General features: G+C 40.7%; 1 protein-coding gene across 2 annotated transcripts; it reads left to right on the top strand.

Moving 5' to 3' along the window:
• The first annotated feature begins 13,039 nt into the window (after positions 1-13,039).
• fshr (follicle stimulating hormone receptor) lies at positions 13,040-20,550 on the top strand. Of its 2 annotated transcripts, XM_027002704.2 has the most exons (10): positions 13,040-13,289; positions 15,707-15,778; positions 16,353-16,427; positions 16,693-16,767; positions 17,032-17,106; positions 17,368-17,448; positions 17,579-17,647; positions 17,751-17,825; positions 18,285-18,470; positions 18,618-20,550. In XM_027002704.2, exons 1-10 carry the CDS (start codon positions 13,105-13,107, stop codon positions 19,738-19,740), a joined length of 2,016 nt encoding a protein of 671 aa, XP_026858505.2. In that variant the 5' UTR covers positions 13,040-13,104; the 3' UTR covers positions 19,741-20,550. The 2 variants fall into 2 exon arrangements, with proteins under 2 accessions (XP_026858505.2, XP_035389748.1); XM_035533855.1 differs by lacking the exons at positions 13,040-13,289; positions 15,707-15,778; positions 16,353-16,427; positions 16,693-16,767 and having other exon boundaries at positions 17,039-17,077.
• The last annotated feature ends 1,071 nt before the right edge of the window (positions 20,551-21,621 follow it).

Below are 21,621 nucleotides of genomic sequence, written 5' to 3' on the forward strand. Positions count from 1 at the left end.
GCAGGGGATCAACACTGTCCCTCTACTTTACTCTGATGATATTGCTCTCTCTCGCTCTCTCTCTCTCTCTCTCTCTCTCTCTCTCTCTCTCTCTCTCTCTCTCTCTCTCTCTCTCTCTCTCTCTGCTCCATTTTGAACTGAGAGTGGTCACCTCGTCTCTTGAAACTATTTAACAGAATCAACCAGAGAAATTCCAGCCGTGAGAAAATGAGTCTGTGGTTATAGTTCATTGTGGGTGGTTTCTCATTCTACATAGCTTCATAATTACTGCTATACACCATACTTATTCCTATATTTAAAGCTTTTAGGAAACAATGAATTATTACAGAACACAGTATGAAGCAATTGGTCCACTTGTGGATTACGGATTATGCATAATTTAGTAATAAATCTTTATTATTTTTTTTGCATTCTGTTACTTTAATGCTACAGCAGAAGCACTGTGCTATTCTGTGGCTCTAATTGCAAACAGAAATCCCAGAGGATCCTGCATCATAAAAAAAAAAAAAAAAAAAACAGCAGAGAATTCAATTCTTTTATCTGCAAGGGAAGCAAAGTTTGTTATTAGAAGGCTTGTCCTGTACGAGCATAATGGATGTCAGTGCACTAGCATGCGAGCATGCAGCTCCGGCTTCTCATTGCCTGCCTCCTCCACCCATTTGCTTTTCATCTTTGTCATAAGCTGCTTTTTTATATGTAATATTCCCTTTTACCTCCAAAACCAACATTCCCCAGAACAAGATAAATATGTGCAGTTTCAAATTTGGACAGAATGAAAGTCCACATGTTTGCAGCAATATTATCATTAATGGCATAAGCGCTACTTTGGACTAACAGCCTTCAACAATTCCTATAGAAAATACTAAATGCTCACAAATTTGCGAGTTCCTTACATAGAGACACATCATTTGAAACTGAAAGGAGAATAGAATGTGGATGAACTGAATGTGGCAGTTTTATTGATTTTTTTTCCAAAGTGCATTCAGGCACTACTACACAGGTCAGCACGTGACTGCTCCTGCTTCCGCCAGCAGCGACCCAGCTGAGGTCCCTGGGCCATCTGTCCACCTTGCCACTGACCCCTGGAAACACTGCGGCACTGTGACATTTCTCAGGATGGAATATGAATAGCAGTGTCTGGAGAAACTGCCATGTCTGATAATACCTGCAGCCTGAAGAGTTGACAATAGGTCATGTGTGAGTGGAAGTGGAAATAGAAATACATGTGAGAGGGAAATTAAAGCATGCAAAGTGGATGACTATTGGCTAAGAAGGAGAAAGCGCTGCTCTTTGATTGTATTCTGAAAAAAAAAAAAAGTTTCTGAATGTGCACTACTCTGCAGATCTCTGGGAGTTCTTCCAGGAGTCGCACCAGATCTGTCAAATCTCTGAAATCCTTATCATGTCCTCTGCTCAGTTCTTCACACAATGAAAGGTGTAACTGAGCGCTACATTTGAATAAATGCTCCCTTGTCAGACAGTGCCAGGGAAGGGAGTCAAATAGCCAGCAAAGGAGCTTTTTTATTCACCGAACATACCTGCCAATGCAGCAAGTGAAACACCTCTACTGTTAGCCGTGAGTGACTGAAGAACTAGGCTGACATTCTGAAAAGAGCTTGAAAGACAAGAAGCTCTTCCTTCAGCTAGCATTTGGGAATAAATTGGCCTTCTCAACACCTCTAACCTTTGAACCACGTGTGCATCTTTCCATGAAATAGTTTGGCACTAACCATCTCAGATGGACAAGCATGCAGAAAAAGCATTGCAAAATGTGCCTGATGCAAAAGTTATGCAAAAATCACAATCTTGCCAAAATCACAAGTGTCTTATTCCAGGTGCATGACGTATGGGGTATGAAGTTTCGTGGAGCTGTCAGGAGCACAGAGCGCCTCACAGTTTGCAGTGCTGGTTGGGAACAGGTCTGGACACCCTGTGCTTCTCAGCAGGACCTCGCCTCTGTCTCAGTGACTTTCCCCATTGCCATGTCTGATGTCATTGTGCATCGGGAGAGATGTCAGAGTGGCTGCCATTTCTTTTTGCCTGCCATAATCACTTCCTGATTCCATGTTTCTCCCACTGTGTCACTCTCACTCAATGCAGTCATTAGTCACAGGGCCAATCATGCATTATCCCAGTACCATCAATCACTGCAATCCCACCAACTTTGCACCAGCCAGTAGTGTGACAGCAACTCTAACACACAATGGACAGGAGCTGTGGAAACAAAACACACCAACAGTGAGGATTTGTGTGCATATCTTTGTGTATGTTTCTGTCTGTTTCTGGTTGTGTGCATGCCATGTTGGCAATATTAGGCAGCTCAATATGCCTGTGATTTATTCGTCTTCCTTCAATTATTAAGTCAGCAAAGATGAGAAATACTAAATGTAAAAAGAAAGTGACTCAAGTAACAATATGCTTTTCATTCTTCTCAGTGTTATGTGTTTGTCTTGCATGTAATTCTTCAATTCACTCTGGATAGTTAACATACAGAGCTGCAGAGCATACCAGCAAAAGCTGTCCAGACACGTGTGCAGACACGTGACTTTTAAAAAGTTTCGTTTTACAAGAGATTTAGTTAGCTTGCCATTTAATGTTAAAGGGAGTCTCTAACAAAGAGACTTGCTCCTTTATGTAATGAGGGCCAGGAGTTATTTTGTGCGTCTATTTGTATGTTTGCAAATAAATGTAACCCGCTTCCCCTCCATTAGTATCATGGTCCCCTTGGTAACCTATCTTGTGTTTTGCTTTGTTTCCTGTTTAGCCTCCCCTCGTAGTCTCCACCCCTTATTAGTTTCACCTGTTCCTCATTTCCCTCTCATTAGCCTGTATATTCAAACCTTGTGTTTTTGTTCTAACGACTATGATTATGAATTTGCCCTCAATAAACGTTGCGCATCGCAGTGTTCCACAGCGTGCCTACATAACACATTCACAGCATCTTATATATTTATAATTAATTTACATTTATAATGCTTTAAGAAATATGAACATTGGCATTTGTGAAGTACTTTGGTTTTATATGACAGCATTACAAAATGCTATCAGTTTGTCTAGGATCAAAGTTACAGTTAAACGAATTTCAATCAAAATCTATGTTATTTGGAGGTCTCTCATTCAAATATTTATATACTGAAATAGTGCTTGAAAGGAACATAATTTTTAGTTTTCTCAAGCCATGCTGGCATTACATATTGCTGTAATGTAAAACATGAATAATTGATAGTTTATATAACTGTTATGAACATTTATAAAGTTATTGTTTAGTATTTACGTGAGCATGCCAATCATATTAAGTCTTTGTGTCTAAATAACTGTCTATGTGACATATAGTATTTCAGTGCCATTATTATGAGATAAAAATTAAAATAGTGGTCTTGCTGAACTTGGACATAACAGAGTTTTAATTGCAATTTCTAAATGGGCTTTAGTTTTTCATCACTGTTGCATTTCAAAATTTTAAGCACAAAACACAAACCATAAGCTCTAGAAACTTTAGAAGAATTGCTATGAATGTAGCATTTAATTTAAGCCTATAAGTATTGCATTCCATTTAAATTTATAAGTATTGCATTCCATTTAAATTTATAAGTATAGCATTCCACTTGAGTCTGTTTTACTTTCCTTTAAAATGAACTTGCCACAACATCACACATAAATTAACAAGAGAATGAGCTGCATAACTAAATGTTGATGGAAAAGCAAGTTTACTTATAAATGTACATTTAAGCTGTTTACTTAAAGCACATTTCACACACATGGCAATCAGAGGTGCCTTACAAATAAAAACAAGAAAAAATCATTTAAATAGACCAAACAAATAAAATGAAAACTATAAATGCTTGACTGAAATACAAAAAAAATAAAAATAAAATAAATTAAAAATAAAGAGTGGAAAATTGCAGAAAATCAAGTAAGGGATTCATATTGAATTTATACTAGTCAAATAGTAGCCATGTTGTTTCTGTTACATTACCTCCAGCACTAATGATCTAATGTGCTCTAATCTCATGCTTTTCTATAGCTTTTTTGAGTTATTAAACTACACCAACCTCCTAAATGCAAAACATGATTAAAGACACGACCATTATTAAGTGACAAGTGATATGTTTAGAGCAGTGCTTTCCCAGTACCAATACTGGGACTCCCAGTACTTTTTGATTTCCCCTGCAACACATCTTAGTATTTAATCTGGTTCAATTCATGTAATTCAGGGCACAAACAACATGTTAATTAAAGTTTGAATCAGTAATGATGGAGCAGCAAAAAAGATTAATATGCTGTGTGAGTGTAGGACCATAAGTAGGAAACACCGATAAAACTAAACTAGGCTGAGCTAACACTAAAGTAAGCTGCACGTTAAAATGAACCAAACCCTACCCAGCAGACACAGCTCCAAACAGCTAGCGTTATAGCATATATGAGCCTGAAAGACCACATCATTTATCCCTGTCTTGCACCTACACTAATATGAGGCAGAGAGAGATCAGAAAGGACTTCACATTTCACATTTCAAAGTCTCTCTGGAGACATTCAGGTTTTGCACCAGCATTAAATAAGCTACCCCATCTCAAAATAAGGTTCACCATCTTAGAAGATGCATTTGATCTCAAACAAAAGGAGAAGTCAGGATGCTAGATATGCAGAGGTGGGTAATAATGTGCTGCATTTACATAAGTAACTTTTTGAAAAACATTTTACTTTTATGTGTTGTTTTAAAAAAGCAAATGTACTTTTACTCAAGTACATTTTCGAAGTCAAAAATGTACTTTTACTCAGTTATATTCCATTACATTTTTACATTTTGTATGTTTCACCACAACCTGTCAAGTGCGGGAGGTGTAAAGATGATCACTGAGTGCCGGCACTTTACTTCAGTAAGGTAGAAAACTGGACAGTAGACCGATACAAGGAACAGCGAACAGACACATTTTCCGACGTAGGTTTCAAATGATTACTTTATAAATGTAATAATGATATAATGATATTCTAAGAAAACTAGCTAGCTAGATAGTTATGTAGCTATAAACTACAAGCAACAGAAAAATACCTGCAGCAGCTGAACTCTAAAACGAGGACTGCACACTCCATAATAAGGCATATCTTCAAGGTTACAAAGACTATATATGTTTAAAGGTTATAAAAAATTAGGGTTTGTTAATGATTTGATATACTGATATTTCTTTTGACATATACAGGCACAGTGTTTAGCCAGACAATGTAGTAAATCTAGCTAGACAGCCAGTCTGACTAATCGGTCGCCTAATTTCAATGTAAATATAACGAAAAGTAAAATGTCTAGTAAGTGACCTTGGAAAAGAGGTCGTAATATGCCCAGAAACTGTACAAATCACAAAGTGATTACCAAATCCAATATGATTGTGACTTGTGAATTATGTTATATGCACAATATTTAACTGATATGAAAAATCTTATGTAGTTTTAACATGTGAACTAAGTAAGACAGATGTAGAGCAAAGAAAAACAACTGTTTTTAAAGCATTGTTGCACACTGAATCTCTATCAACCATAGTTGTTGTTGTTGTTGTTGTTGTTCCATTTACATTTACATGTATGGGATAGAGCAGACACAATCTACCATCTGCTTTTAGATGTCTACTGTACTTAGGTAGGACAAATAGATTACAACAGATTTTACTCACATATCCTTATGTAGGCCTATAGCAGACCTATGGAAAACCGCTAACAAACGTGGAGCCTATCTATGTTGGCAGACTATTACTGGACACTGAACAGGGATGTTCAATATTATACATATTTTAATTGTAATACCAGCCTTATTTATGAATAAGTAATATATACTTATTGCAAAAATTCACTTTAAAACCATGCCTGAGAGAAACATCTTTAAAACAGAATTTAATTTAAAAAGAACTATGAGGAGCACATATCTTTATGGGATAAAAACATATCTATATATTTTGTTGCCCAGTGTTATTAAATGAGTTCCAATAAAGTAACTCGCTACTTGAGTAGTCTTTTTACCAGATACTTTCTTACTTTTACTTAAATAATAATTTAAATGACTAGTTTTACTTCTACCTGAGTAATTATAATTTTAAAGTAACAGTACTTTTACTTGAGAACAGTTTTTGGCTACTCTGAAAGTAGATATGACAGGGAAAACGATGGGTGGAGGGAATGAATTAACACCTGTAATGCGTATAGCCAGGCTGACCTGCTGCTGTAACCATGGACACCTGCCAGGGAGGCCTTAGTCCTTATCAACCATCGTAAACAGACACACATACTCTAAATACCCCAAAAGGAGAACACAGAGACAGAAACTCTCCTTCTTGTATATTTCTTTGCTGCAGATTTTAGCAACAGATTTCTCCTGAGCGTTTTCTTTATTCCACGTTTTCTGAATAGATTGTTTACTGATTAATTCAGTAATCTATAATAGCCCCATTTAGCAATTTTGCTTATCAGGGCTACATTTCCCCAGGTGCTTTATAGTCTTCAGATACATCTTTCTTTTAGATGTAGTCTTCCTCAATCTGATATTCCCTGTTCTGCTCCTTGTGGTCCGTTTTTTTTTTTGTTTTTTTGTTTTTTTTGCTTTTTTTTGTTAGTCAGGTCCTGAATGTTTGGATTTGGGTATTTTGTAACTATTTAATGAAACATTCAATATTCTCCAAATCTATAGCCAAATCACAGTTTGTTTGGTAGTGTCTGGTTATCACTGGGTCATTTGGCCCAGCTTGTGTTAACAAGGGCACTAAAAGATAAACACATATTACCTACTCAGGCAAGATGAGGACTTTGTTTTCTTCCTCTGGTCCAAGGAGCAAATACTTCCACAATCATTTGGGTTAACCTGAGGAAAACAAGGTTTACTTAGATTTAAAACATTCCTGCTTGCATCCTCCCATACAAAACAAAAATATTGTCAATCAAAGCCTACAATTCCATTTTATTCCCTGTTTGAATGTTAAAAATACACTGTTTTGTTAACAAGAATTAAAGAGGGTTTTCTCTGCAAAAAGGTTTTTTCAGTATGTAACTTGTGTCTCAAAGGATAGCTTTTTAGAGAATAACTTCTACAGAGAACAGATTTACCCAAGCTCTCAAGCTCTTATTCTCTCTTCAAAGAGGAAAAAGAACTGAACCTTGACTGAAACACCAAGAAGGGAATTCACAATAAGTATCATAACAGACCATAAATTCAGCCAGAAACCATCCCAAGTCACTGTTGCACGCAAAGCAACTCAAGCATAAATAGCCTTCAGAGGCAGTTTATGAACATCTTGTTAAGCTGAATATACAGCCTTGTAAGACTGCACAAAATAACAATAACATTTTTTTATGCATCACAGTAAGGGAAAAACTCAGCTATGTTGTAGGACAAGGGGTGGAATGGTAAAATAAAAAGTGTAAATAGGAAACAAAGTAAAACAAAAACTGCAAATAATCAGGTTCGTAATCACAGCTGCATCACCAAGGAACCCAGTTTCATCAGTACAGTAGAGAGCATAGAGTACTGAGCAAGGTATCATGGCATTTGAATGAGGAGGAGAAAAACAGCTTAGAGTTATCGCTGCAAAATATTCCGCCATAAAATATTAAGCACTTCACGTCTGAAATAGTCCTAACCCTATCTGACCTTCATCACACATTCATATGATTCATGTATACGTTAAAGGCTTCAGATGCTGATTGAATGTGGGGATCTATTTTAACCCTTTCTGCCTCAAACTGGGAACAGTTTCAGCATTTCCATTTAGGTTTGCGTATCGGCAGATCTTCCACTGCTCAGTGTGCAAAGCTCCTGAACTCGGTGCTGATGTGATCTACACCTCCTGTCATTGATTTTGGAGCAGTGGTCACACCTGTCGGGTTAATATGTTCAAGTACTTATCTAATGGTTTTATGTAAGAGAATATGTCGTACTACAGATATGCAGACATGTAAGCATGAATGTACAACGGGAAAATATGTTCACATATGAGTGTGCAAAAAAGTATTAAAGAACAACCTGTTCATAGCTGAAAGTCAGCTTAATGTTTTCTAATCAATCTGTTTCCTAGCAACTGGTAAGACTTAGTGACAAAACAAACAGAGAAAACCACAGTGGACATCCTTTTTAAAACTGCTCAAGACCTCAGGCCATTCGTTTGAGTTATCTCCTAGCTTACAACTAGACACAGGATGCTACCGTTCTCTTCCACTTCCATTAATGGCCCAGACCTATCCACTGATCAGATCAGAATGTGAATGCTATGAAGTTATAATCTGCCCACGTGTAATGATTGGGAAGGATTGGCACAATGCAATGAAGAATATGAGAGGTACACTTAGCCATGACTTTCAGATTCATCATCCACTGGGCTGATGTGCAAGCTTCTCCTAGGCACATCGCTTGCATCTATGGGTACCTTAGAGACAGTCGTGTCTTAATTTTACCTCAAGAGGTCTTTGGCATCAGGCAGCAGCACATCAGCAATCCTCAAGACCCCTGTTATCACAGTTCAGGTAGAGGGTCATGCCAAAAATTCAGACAATGAGTCCTCGATATTCGGTGAAATTCTCTATTATTAAAAGGCAAGAAAACTGGATGCGTTTGTGAGTAGCCATACATTTTGTTCCTATTTCTCCTCACAATGAAAAATGCTCACCTCTTTCCTTTCTGCTCTTTTGTCCTCTCCCTACGCCTCAATGCTTGCTTCATTGTTTGGCATGGCAAGTTAATGTGGTTGATGTGTTTGATTTGGAGGAGCAGCGCAGGAGAGAAAGAAAGAGCATAGTGATGGAGCGTGAAGGAACGGCTTGCTCACCGGAATTTTCCGCAGCCTCCTTTCATAGCAGTATAATGGAGTTAGCAAGCAGAAACGCCATTGGCTACAACACCTCCGGAAAGGGGCAGTGTTAGGCTGGATGGAAGCTGCTGATTACTGCAGCTGTTGAAAGCTCCACTGTGATGAGCTCTGAGGGGGCATCGGTCACAGGCTTGCTAACTCCATTTAGGAATATTGGTCTGTTAAGGAAAATGAATACAAATCAAATGTGCATGCTCATAATACAGCCAAATTAAGAACAGCAAGTCTACTGGAAACAATTACCTCAAAGGAAGAAAAAAAAAAGATGAATAAAATCAATAGATCAATAGAGCATCAATAACGACTTATTTTGCATATACCCACAGTGCTCACAAATAAAGAAAGAAGTTATAAATACCTTTATTATGCTTTATAACTCCTCCATACACCTGAGCCCTCTTTGGATTTTATCTCTCATAAAGGAGAAAGTGTGAAGAAAATCAGGCAGCTGGCAGAGGGAATCTCACCATGTCTCCAAAGACAGACACACATTTTCTCTCTGCTGGTGCTCCAGAAAGAGATCTCTATCTAGGAGGAATATTGAATAACACACTCAAATGGAAAGGGCAAATTGCTCCATAAATAAACACAACATAAAAATGTGTAATTATACCACTAATAAAAATCAGCTGTAATATACAACTTTTCACATTATAGAACGCTACTGTCACTGAGCTGATGCTGATTTGTGATTTAAACCCTCAAGCCCTTAAGGACCAGAGGCTGGCTGCCTTTTCATGGGTCTCTGCATGTGCTTTTTTTACCCTCAACACCAGATCCATCATCCATCAGCTACAGCTAGGCAGGAGAGGCATGCAAGCACACAGCTGACAAAAGAGCATGTGCTTAGACTGGTAAATATTCTACACAGTGTGTAGGCAGTTAATAAAATGTACAAAAGCTCTAGGCATTGAAATATCAATCTAACAAGCTGGCCAGCATGTTATAAAGCTCTGCGCAGCACCAAGTATGACCAGGGAGATTAGTAAACTAGTAAACAGTAAACATAATAAAAACATATTTGCGTGTTTAGTGCCTACATGTGTAGAATATGCATACTGTATGTTTTACCTGTGTAAAGTAAGAGAGAGATTTTTTATTATGAAAGAGAGTGAATGCCAATCATACATGTCAATTTATCAATGGCATATTATGTCATGCCAACAAACAGCTGAACAAACAGGTGAGTGCACATGGGCAAATGTACATTTCAACAGGTTTCTTCTGTCATCTGCATCTGCCAATGCTGCCTCCTGGTGGTGAAGCTAGATGCCTGTTCTGATGGCACTTTTCTGACCTCTCGTGGAAGATAGCGAAAATAATAAATAGCTGGCACTGATTATTGGATTCAGTGCAAAGGAGACACCTGTTCCTCAGGAATGCTGACTATACAGAAGAATTCTGATTGAACTCCCAAAGAGCACCTTGATCTTAATACCCTCTGCCTAACTTGGTTTCTCTGGACCTGCTTACAAACTAGAAAAAAAAAAAATCCATACATATATATTAAACTATGTGTTTCTCACATAGGTTGTGACTGTCCCGAGTTACTGCACTGCAGTGTAATGATTAAGTCTGTAATTAATTACACCTTATAATGACAGAGTTCCTAACTGGACTCAAGTGTTAGATCATGGTTTAGGGACCTCCTTTGAGCAGGGACTTGAGATACTTGACTTCCATCTTGGTAAAAGTAGACTGAAGCTAAATAGAAAAGGCAGACTCAACAATCCTGATTTGTTCATTTATTATTTCATTAATTCATTTACTCATACATTCATTCATGCACTTATACTTCTGAGTTTACATTTGAACTTGACTGGCAAGCATCTAGAGAAAATATTCTTAGTCTTTAAAATGCATATTTAAATGTAAGTTTAATCTCAGGATCATTAAAACACTCTTTTTTACAAATGAGCTGCAAACATTAATGAACCACATTAACTAACATGTGTCTTTGTTGCTCATCTAGCTGTTTCTCGTTGTATTTCCAACCCAGCTGAATCTAGCCCAGCCAGCCCTGCTCCCCTGCCAAATGGAGCAACAGATGTGGTAGCGATACGAATGCAGTGAGATGGAGAAGACAATTATGCAGGCTTAATCACTCACTCCCAAGGAGTTTCGCCTGTAGTTTTTAGTAATCTTGGCATACTCCCTAAACAGCAATAATATTCCATGTTTAATCTGGCTAATAACAATGATGAGAAGGCAAACTTTTAAAAAATCTTCCTTGGGCTGCTATTATATATAACTTTCCAAGACAGTTTTCTGTGTAACTTCACACTTCTGGAACTCCAGCTGTGCCACACAAATCATCATATTATTCCAATGTCAGAAAAACACACACTAACACATTTAACTATTTTATCACTCCAGTTCACCCCATGTAGCCTTATATTTATACAAGGTTCCATTAACACCAGCACAGCTGGAGTTCTCCTTTAGGCCTGATAGAGAATTTTAAAAACCCTTCATATGGGAAACAGCATGAGAACGTCCTCAGCAGCCAAGGTTGCGGTTTTGCTGCAGCAGTGGGATAAGCTGCAACACGGGACAAGTTTTGCCATAGCTGCCATAACTGCCATAGCTGCCATAGCTGCCATAGCTGCCATAGTTGCCATAGCTGCCATAACTGCCATAGCTGCCATAGCTGCCATAGCTGCCATAGCTGCCATAGTTGCCATAGCTGCCATAGCTGCCATAGCTGCCATAGCTGCCATAGTTGCCATAGCTGCCATAGCTGCCATAGCTGCCATAGTTGCCATAGCTGCCATAGCTGCCATAGTTGCCATAGCTGCCATAGCTGCCATAGCTGCCATAGCTGCCATAGTTGCCATAGCTGCCATAGCTGCCATAGCTGCCATAGTTGCCATAGCTGCCATAGCTGCCATAGTTGCCATAGCTGCCATAGCTGCCATAGCTGCCATAGTTGCCATAGCTGCCATAGCTGCCATAGTTGCCATAGTTGCCATAGCTGCCATAGCTGCCATAGCTGCCATAGTTGCCATAGCTGCCATAGTTGCCATAGCTGCCATAGCTGCCATAGCTCTCTCAGAGCAGCCAGTGAGACACAGCTGCACAGGTGCAGGGAAGAGGGCAGTACACAGATTTAAACATGGCAAATCCTGCAAGCTACATCAGGAGTTGATCAGGAGGAGTTATGGGAGAATCCACTGATGTTAGTTGCTTAATGTCAAACTGTACAAAGAAAATTGTATCTACCGGCCAAGACTGCTGGACCTTCATAAGCCATGACTCAAGTCATTTAAATCTATCTCTGAAGTTTCTGAGCCACATATGAATTAAATTACATCGTTAGATGTGTCCACCACAAGACCAGTACTATAGTCTGTGTTTGTTTTAGGTCTAAAATTTCTTGCTAGACAGGACATTACTGCAGAGAGCAAGGGCAACACACTGTTCACCTACTATCACATGTCTGACAAAACAAGGCTCTTAAGACTAAACAGTTCAAGTCAACTAATTTCCTCAAATGCTCTCACTTCAGGAACATATGCAATATCCCATAGAAAAACATTACAATTCTCCACAGCATGCTAATTGTACAAAACATTATCATTATTGCTGTTGTTGTTACTGCTGTTGTTGTTGTTGTTTATTTAATGTGTAGAATACCTTCTGTGGAGAAACATTCAAAATGTGTTGCTGGATAGGTCACATGGTCCTCCCAAATGACTAGCCAGCAGTCAGCGAAACACTTGTCTGATAAACCCTGGCATTAGTGCGCTGGATGTAGCCATCCGTGGGTGCAGGGTGTCTAGCACCAAATGAGAGGAAAGAGTGTAGTGGGGCTGCGATCGGGGAAGAAGAGAGGGAGGAGAAGAAGATGGGTGGGAATAGCAGTGAACATCACATGTGTTTGTTATCAGAGTTCCTCTCTTCCAAGGTCTTCCATGGCTTTGGCTGTGGTACTCCTGACTAAGCGCAGTGCTCAACGAGACACTTCCAGCATCACAGCATCCCGCACGTCCTGCAGCACAGAGCCCCAGACTTGCCCGGGTGGCCCCAAACAGGCAGCTCCGAGCCCAAGAGACGCCTGAGCGACGCCCGTGTGCCCGCCCGGCCGTGCACCCTGGTGATGGAGGGCTGCTGCGGAGCGCTGCTCTGAAGCTTACAGCCTGCGCGTCAGCAGAGAGACTGCAGGCAGGGCAGCGTCACAGCGCAGAGGAAGCGAAACAAAGATAAAAACAGAGGGAGAGTGCAAGCACATTTGGAGCAATAGTTTCTCCATCCCTGGGACAGAATGATGAAGATATTGCTCTGCATGCCAATGCTGGTCTCCAGCCTCTGGGGGCTGGTGGCACATGCCCAGGGCACAGGTGTGGGATCTCAGGCCTGCTCAGTTAATGGGACAACTCGCTCCTTTGCTTGCCTTGGCAGTAAAGTCCAACAGATACCAAGGGACATACCAAAAAATGCCACATACATGTGAGTACAGACAGATACATGCATGCCAGCACACACGTACGCACTCACTTACACACACACACACACACACACACACACACACACACACACACACATAAATGCACACACACACACACTCAACATCACTGAATTCCATTAAACTGTCCTTACACACCAGTTACATACCTGCCTGTATTAAGCATTAACTTAATGTCATGTGACTGTCTTTCATACAAATGCAGTGTACGAAAGAAAAATAAATTAAATCTTAATTCATGTATCTCTAGGTTCATCTTATTAATTAGCATATAATATCAAGATGCTGTTATTACATAGGTATACATTTGGTGCATTATTACTACATAAATGTATATATTAATAACACACAAAAAAAGTTTGAGAAATTATAACTTTGTGATTTTTACTAAATCTTACTGCTAAAAGTCATCTTTGTATAATAACATTCTGTTATATAACAATAAGGATCTGTTATTGTTTTCTAGCTGGTTGCTCTTGGGGTTATTGCTTGGAAATTTGACTGACAACAAAAATACGCTGCTGTTGAGAGTTCTGAAAGATATATTTTGCAATCTCAAGGCTATCAGCCTGCACACACACACATCCTGGCCTTGAGCTGTAGGCAGGGGGACTTTAATAGCCTGTTTTTCACACATCACAAGAAACTACAGCTTGTTTTTTATGCATCACAAGAAAGAGCTATTTGCATGCATCATCAAGCGTATTCAGCATGTTTGACTGCTGAGGAGGAGTGAATGAGAGAGACAGAAAGGGAGAGTGAGAGAGAGAGAGAGAGAAAGCAAGCACATGGACATTTCCTAGGTTCATTAAGTCGAGGCAGTTTGTTTTGGGTTCTGTTTGTGATGTGATAGCAATTTGCACTCAGGTTGAGTGAGGGGAGTTCAAGTTCTGACATCTGCTTCCCCAGCTCAGCAGCAGTTCTGACTCTGACTGACCTCTTTTAGCATTGCCTTCCACGCTCCCTCACCCCGCCCACCCCACCCCACCCCACCCCACCCCACCCCACCCTCTACACTGGTTCATCCTGACCACCCCACCCACCGAACTCCCTTACCCCTCCTTGCTGCCTCACCCCACATACCGGACTCCCTCACACCACCCGCCCAACCGACTACAACCCTTCACCCCTCCTAGCTGACAGTACTCCACGACGATTGCCTTTCTGCGTGCCTTTCCAGAATAGGGCTGTATGTTCGGCCTGGCTACTTTTTACTTCAGCCATTTTTGAGGGAGTGCAGGGGCCTTTCAGGATGAGTTGGAAAACATACAATTTTGCTACTTAAGTGGAACATGGCGGGAACACACAGTCCTGGACTAGGGATTGATAGAGAGGATACAGAGCTGCAGATGACTTCCCTCATTCTGAATAATATCTTAACTGCAAACAGGGCAGACACATTCTTGGTCTTCAACCAATGTGAGCCTTTGTGACAAACATTCCCAAGACATAAGAGAGACAGAAATATCCTATTTTTAAACAGATGAATGCCAAAGCTACATGTCTGTTCATCTTTTCCAGGGTGTAAGCAATTCACAGTCTTTGTTTCCATCAACTTTAATGTTGTATTCTGCCATTTCTACAAGTCAGTTGATAGACATGGACACAAAAGACAAGATGACACCAAACATTGAGCTTCATGTTCTCATCATAGCACTTTGTCCATTATTATTATTATTATTATTATTATTATTATTATTATTATTATTATTATTATTATTATTATCTCTGTGTAGCTAATCCTCTTGCTACCACATTTTAAATTACTTGCTATAAGCAGTTTACAGCACTCCCATTTCATACTTCATCTTTAGAACAGATTTGTCCTGCTTGCAAATAAAATAAAATTAGAATCTGACAGATCCCAATGAAAGTCTGTTTGTCTTTGCCAGTATTTCATTCTGAGAATGTCCTTCATTCTTATTTTTTGACTTCAGTCAGCAAAAAAAGGGGGAAAAGGGAAATTTTTTCAATTAGCCTAATTACAGTGTCAGTAATGGATTTTTTAAAGTTCATTTCAAAGGGAGAGGATGATGGTGAAAATAATCTCCTTTTGAACTTTTCAAAATATCCAAGATGCACACCACTTTATTCAGACTGTTTCTTCAGGATAATAGTGAGAAAGCAACACTTTTCAAATGTTTCTCAGGTGTAAACTTACTACCTGCTGCTTCAAGGCCGTTGTTACATCAAGGAAAATCTACTAAAAAAAAAATAAATGCAAGAACTCAAATTGGAAATCACTGTGTGACGGCTTTTGCAGATAATAGTGAATGACGTTTTAAACACAATAGGCAAGAATTTCCATACTAAGAGTTGGACTCCTGTCAGGTATGAAGTACTGGTTGCTGACTAATAAATCATTTGTTGATTTGCTGAGAAATAACCTCATTGTGCACAGAGAGATCAAGCTGACTCAGATCACAGTGTTTCCAAGCAGAGCCATCTCATCTCTTCATGAGCTCAAGAGAATGTGAGTGGAAATCATATGCAAACACATTACTGAGAGGCCCAAGTGTGCATGTTTGTGTGTGTGAGTAAGCAAAATACATGACAAATCCACCTCTTATAATTATATTTTATAAATCATGAACCAGATGTTGAATTTTACAACAGAGATTTCACTGGACTAACACTGGATTTAAGGTTTATGGAGAAGCATGTAATTGCACAGTATTTAGTCTTGATTGAATATGTTTAGTCTTTGATATAGAACATGATGTATTAAGGAGGGACAAAACACAGGTGATATGAATTACAGAAATATAGCAACAGGGTAAGAAAAAATACAAACACTGGATGCCCACGACCCTCAGTTTACACGAGTAGACTTTAGAGCCAAGAAAATTTAATTGTCTTTGGATTAATACTGTGCTGATGTTTTCCCAGAAAGGTCATTATGTTGATAACTGTTTAGAACCGCTATTATGTTACCAGGAATGTAAATTCTTCTAATCAAATTGTGCGTTTAGCACTTACTGGTGTTGTTTGTGTGGTACTGGTGATGCAGCCAGTGTTAAATTATTACTGGTGTTCTGGCTTTTTAGAATGGTGTCTGAGAATGGGGCCCTCCAGCGGTTTGGAGCCTATGCCTTCATAGACCTGACCAGCCTGGAGGAGATGTATGTATAAGCTCTTTGAGGGCTTTGCTAGAAACACTTCATACATTTGTATTCATTCTCAGGCTAGGCTATTCCTTTCTGATAGAAAAATATATGTGACTTTAGTCACATCTATATGTGTTTAACTTGTTCCATGAGAACAAAATAAAAAAATGAACAATAATGAAAAGGTACAGTATATTACACATATATTGTTCTTTTGATTCATTTGTTTAGAATCAAGGAACAGACCTGGTTAAAACACTTTGCTTTTTTCCACACACAGAACTATTACCAAATCAAAAAACCTTGTACTTATGGACAAAGCTACCTTCTGGGAACTTCCCAAACTGAGATATCTGTGAGTTCAGCTTTTCTTTCTTTTTCTCACTGTAATCTCCCAGAGAGTGAATGGGGTGTATTCGCACATGAGTTACTGTCTACAGTGGGTTATGCTAAAAGCCCTGTAAAATCTCAGTGAAATGCAGTGACCCACGCAAGGGTCATTGCTGCATAAAACAAGCATTTCTCACAGGAAATTAAAAGGAAATGTTCAGTTAACAAGCCGCTTTCGCTAAACATCACTATGTGTGTGTGTTTGCAAACTATGTGTGTGTGTTTCCAGGACTATTTCCAACACTGGTCTCCTAGTCCTTCCTGACTTCTCCAAGGTCCAGTCTGCTGCTCTTGAATTTCTGTTGTATGTATTTATATTGTATTGCATAGCATTTATAAATGCTCATTAGTGGGTGTTTGCTAAAGGCTTGGCTTGTTGCCCATGTGCTGTATTTGGAGGGAATGTCTGTATATATCATATGATAGGAAAGAACCCACAGCTGTTATTCAGATTCAGACTGAACCCAGCCAAGCAACAAATGTCTGGATTCTAATAGATGCATGACAGCATTTGTATTGCGATTTTTATTTGTTTTAACTAACAATATGCTTTTTTGCCAAATAGTGATCTACAAGACAACATGCACATCAAATTGATACCCAGCAACGCCTTCCTTGGGCTTACTAGTGGCACAATAACTGAGCTGTAAGGGCAGATCTTTATTTGATTAAGATCATTAGGTTTGTGTGCACACACCCTTGCGATTCCTGTCCCCTGTATCTGTACATACCATTATCTACAGCACAACATGTTGTTGTATCCCTTTTTCTAAAAGGAGACTGACAAAGAACGGACTCACAGAAGTGGACAGAAATGCCTTCAATGGTACCAGAATGGAAAAACTGTGAGTGTGTTGAATGGCCTGTTTCGATGCTTTTAACGTCGATTTTGTGTATAGCAACTTCTCTACAAACCCTCCGCCTGCGGCCCTCGCCCCACCTACTCAGGTTTCTCATGGGAAACCAGCAGCTGAGGCGTATCCACAGTGACGCCTTCCTCGGAGCAGAAGGCCCCGTCGTTCTGTAAGCACAGCTAGCTCTCACAGTCAACACAGATCCAGACAGCCAGCTGGCATCTCACACTGCAGGGCGAGCCTCTTCACAGCCCAGCCCTTGTTATTCTCAGAGCTGCTCTTCAAATCAGCCATCTAGTCCCTGCTCCAGCTGTCCAGTGCCAGGATCAGTTACACTCACCTACATACCGTGCAAAGGTCTTGGGTGCCTCAGACATTATAAGCTATTTAAGTGGGGGCCAAGTGTTTATTTCCATGTAAAACAGCATATTACAAATGAACACTTCTACATTAAAAATAATAAACAATATAAGCAAGAAACCATGAATACAGTAAAAGTTAATAACTCTAACCAATATATAACTTATTACTAATAACACAGTAAGTCCCAAATACTGTGTGGTAAATTACTCAGCAGGCAGAGTGGATGAGTTATTTTGATGTGCAACTGATGTGGTGGTTGTTGCAGGGACATCTCGCGCACCGCCATCAGTGCCCTGCCTGAGAGTATGCTTGGGGGCCTGAAGCTACTGACAGCCACCTCCGTTTACTCCCTGAAGTGGCTGCCCAGGTTGGAGCTGTTTGCTGAGCTCACACAGGCCAACCTCACCTACCCCAGCCACTGCTGCGCCTTCAAGAACTTCAAAAAGAACAAGTGGGTCAACCTGGTCCATGTCCGGCTGCCTTAGATAACGAAAATCTCCACTGATGGTTTTGAAATTGAAATGTTAATTTGTAATTGTCCTCAGCGAAGGAACACTATGTCTCCGAGTGCCGCATTTCATATTTTGTGTGTGCACAGGTCTGAGAAGAACCATCTGTGCGATGACCCGGCTGCCCCAAATCTGGAGCCGTACTTTTTCGAAGAGCACTGCAGGGAAGTGACAGAGGTGACCTGCTCGCCCGAGCCCGATGCCTTCAACCCATGTGAGGACATCATGGGCTTCACTGTTCTCCGTGTGCTCATCTGGTTCATCAGCGTGCTGGCCATCGTGGGCAACTCCGCCGTGCTGCTGGTGCTCCTGGCCAGCTGCTCCAAGCTGACCGTGCCCCGCTTCCTCATGTGCCACCTGGCCTTCGCCGACCTCTGCATGGGCCTCTACCTGCTGACCATCGCCGGCGTGGATGTGCACACGCGCGCACACTACTACAACCACAGCATTGACTGGCAGACAGGGTCGGGCTGCCACGCCGCCGGCTTCTTCACGGTGTTCGCCAGTGAGCTGTCCGTCTACACGCTGACGGCCATCACGCTGGAGCGCTGGCACACCATCACCTACGCCATGCAGCTGGAAAGGCAGCTGCGTCTGCGCCACGCCTGCGTCACCATGGCAGCCGGCTGGCTCTTTGCCGCTGGCGCAGCCCTGCTACCTGCGCTGGGTGTCAGCAGCTACATGAAGACCAGCATCTGCCTGCCCATGGACGTGGAGACGCCAGGGGCACAGGCCTACGTGGTGGTGCTGCTGCTGCTTAACGTGGCCGCCTTCGCCGGTGTGTGCGCTTGCTACACGGGCATCTACCTGGCCGTGCGCAAGCCGGCGTCCGTGCCGGCCCGCGCAGACACGCGCCTGGCCAAACGCATGGCCGTGCTGATCTTCACCGACTTCCTGTGCATGGCACCCATCTCGTTCTTCGCCATATCGGCGGCGCTCAAGCTGCCGCTCATCACGGTGTCGCACGCCAAGGTGCTGCTGGTGCTCTTCTACCCCATCAACTCGTGTGCCAACCCCTTCCTCTACGCCTTCTTCACCAAGACCTTCAAGCGGGACTTCTTCATGCTCACCAGCCGCTTCGGATGCTTCAAGGCCCGCGCGCACGTCTACCGAACGGAGACGTCGTCCGTGCAGAATGGCACGTGGGCGCCTGCCCCGAAGACCGGCGACGGGACACTTTGTACACTCATGCACGTCACTCACCCGCACTGACCACAACCCTCCCCGCAGGCCTTCCAGTGCTATAAGTTGCAAGCTGCTCTCATCCACATATATCCCATTCTGTGCTGCTTGGACAAAGCAAACAGGAAAGAAGGAAATAGATCCAGTGCCTATTATGTACACAACTTGTTTTTTTTTTCTGAACTTAATATTTCCAGTGTAAGTATGGTGAGTTTTTAGATTTAAGATCAGGAGCATCAGGAGAGGTTGTTTTGAGGAATGACATGTTACAGCTTCAATATTATTCTCCTTTTCATCAGGCAAATATTTGTGATGTTCCACTAGAGTAGACATTTCAGTAACATGTAAATTGTAACTGTATCCGTATCTGAGCTTTTCTCACTCCTGCCTTCATAATGTCTTATTTAAGTCTAGTGCGTAACTCACAATACTGAGGTTAGCATTTCTGTGAGACATTTGCTGCTCTCTAATACACACAGGGCAAATAACTAACACCTATGTGTTATTCAACTTCTAAATTTAGTACCCGGTGTGGGCTGTCCCACCAGTCAAGTTCTGAAGTTATGACTGGACTTTCACCTCAGTTGAAGGAAGAAAGCAATAAAATCCCACCTTATCATGTCACTTACTTCACTGAACTGAATAGAAAGTTCATTTGTAGATTGCCAAGTAAAGAGCACAGTTTGTACAGTGATGCTTAAGTGATTCTTTATGTATTCTTTCCACCATGCAAGTATTATTTTGATTTGAAACAACAGTTTTACATTAAATTCTGACCCACTGAATGTAAAAGTTGATAATCCAGATACAAATTAGAATAAAATACACTGCTAATTAGAACATTGTAAGTACAATGTACAAACAATGACATGATGCAAATGATGTAATAGTGTTTTCTAGTAATGAAAGTTACATATGCAGTTACAAAGTTACAAACCTGTTTTATTCTTTGTAGACTTAGGTGCTTTGGAGTGGAGGTCAGAGACTTTCTCTTTCTGACAAATGTCAGGTATTTGGTAGTTTTAGGTGAGTACATCTTACTATTCCCAAGCCCATGAGAAAAGGAGATGAAAATCAAGACAGCAGGATGTATTGCTCCAATCAGATTACTTGTTTTTTTTTGATAAATCTGATTGGACTTGCGTGATCAGACAAGAAATCAACATGTGATCATTTGCTTAAACTGCTATGGTGGTTATACGCATTTCAGAATCAAAAAGATCCCTTTACATTAAAGAAAACATCAATAATGCATATATTCAGATGTTTAGAAGAGTATTATTACATTCAGGAGTTTAGAAATGGTTTTACAAATTAAATGGTTTCCATTCTACAATTTTATTTCACTGACTTAATTTAAACATAAATCAACAGAACTATCTCCATGTGTGATCACACCCTCAGCTGAGAGAACACTGACCTACCTTGCCCTTTGACCCCTTATCATCAACCTTCTTTCGTTTAGCACATCCAGCATGTTCAGTGTCTCAGTAACCATGCATGCAGAGCCAAGCCTGGACGTTACAGCACAAGCAGGACTCCCAGCTACGGACAGTCAGGGAGAGAGACATCAACAGCGCATTTCCTAAAAAGGTGAACACTGTGGTTCTACGGAAACATGTGTTTGTTTTTCTCAGTTTATTTATGTAATTATTGTGGATTTCTTTAACGCTGCCTAATACGTCACTGATTTATTTCTGCAGTGTCTTTGGATAAACGCGTGCGAAGCCGAGCAGTGAGCTTACTGGCCTAGACCCCTGTGCAGCTTATCTGTACACCTGCACTGGTGTTGGGCAACAAGACAAGAGTACAGTTGTTCACTCTTTTTTTGAATTTGTAAGTGTTTCAGAGATTAGGTAGGAGTAGGGTGGGTAGGTGGGGTGGGTGGGTGTGTGTGTGTGTGTGTGTGTG

The sequence above is a fragment of the Electrophorus electricus genome, chromosome 14, assembly GCF_013358815.1.
Source record: "Electrophorus electricus isolate fEleEle1 chromosome 14, fEleEle1.pri, whole genome shotgun sequence".
In the NCBI taxonomy this organism is placed as follows: domain Eukaryota; kingdom Metazoa; phylum Chordata; class Actinopteri; order Gymnotiformes; family Gymnotidae; genus Electrophorus; species Electrophorus electricus.

Coding starts and splice junctions, on each gene's coding strand:
- fshr (XM_027002704.2), top strand. CDS start 13,105: ATGATGAAGATATTGCTCTGCATGCCAATGCTGGTCTCCAGCCTCTGG. Junction 17,107..17,367: donor GCTGCTCTTGAATTTCTGTT/GTATGTATTTAT, acceptor TTTGCCAAATAG/TGATCTACAAGACAACATGC. Junction 18,471..18,617: donor AAGAACTTCAAAAAGAACAA/GTGGGTCAACCT, acceptor GTGTGTGCACAG/GTCTGAGAAGAACCATCTGT.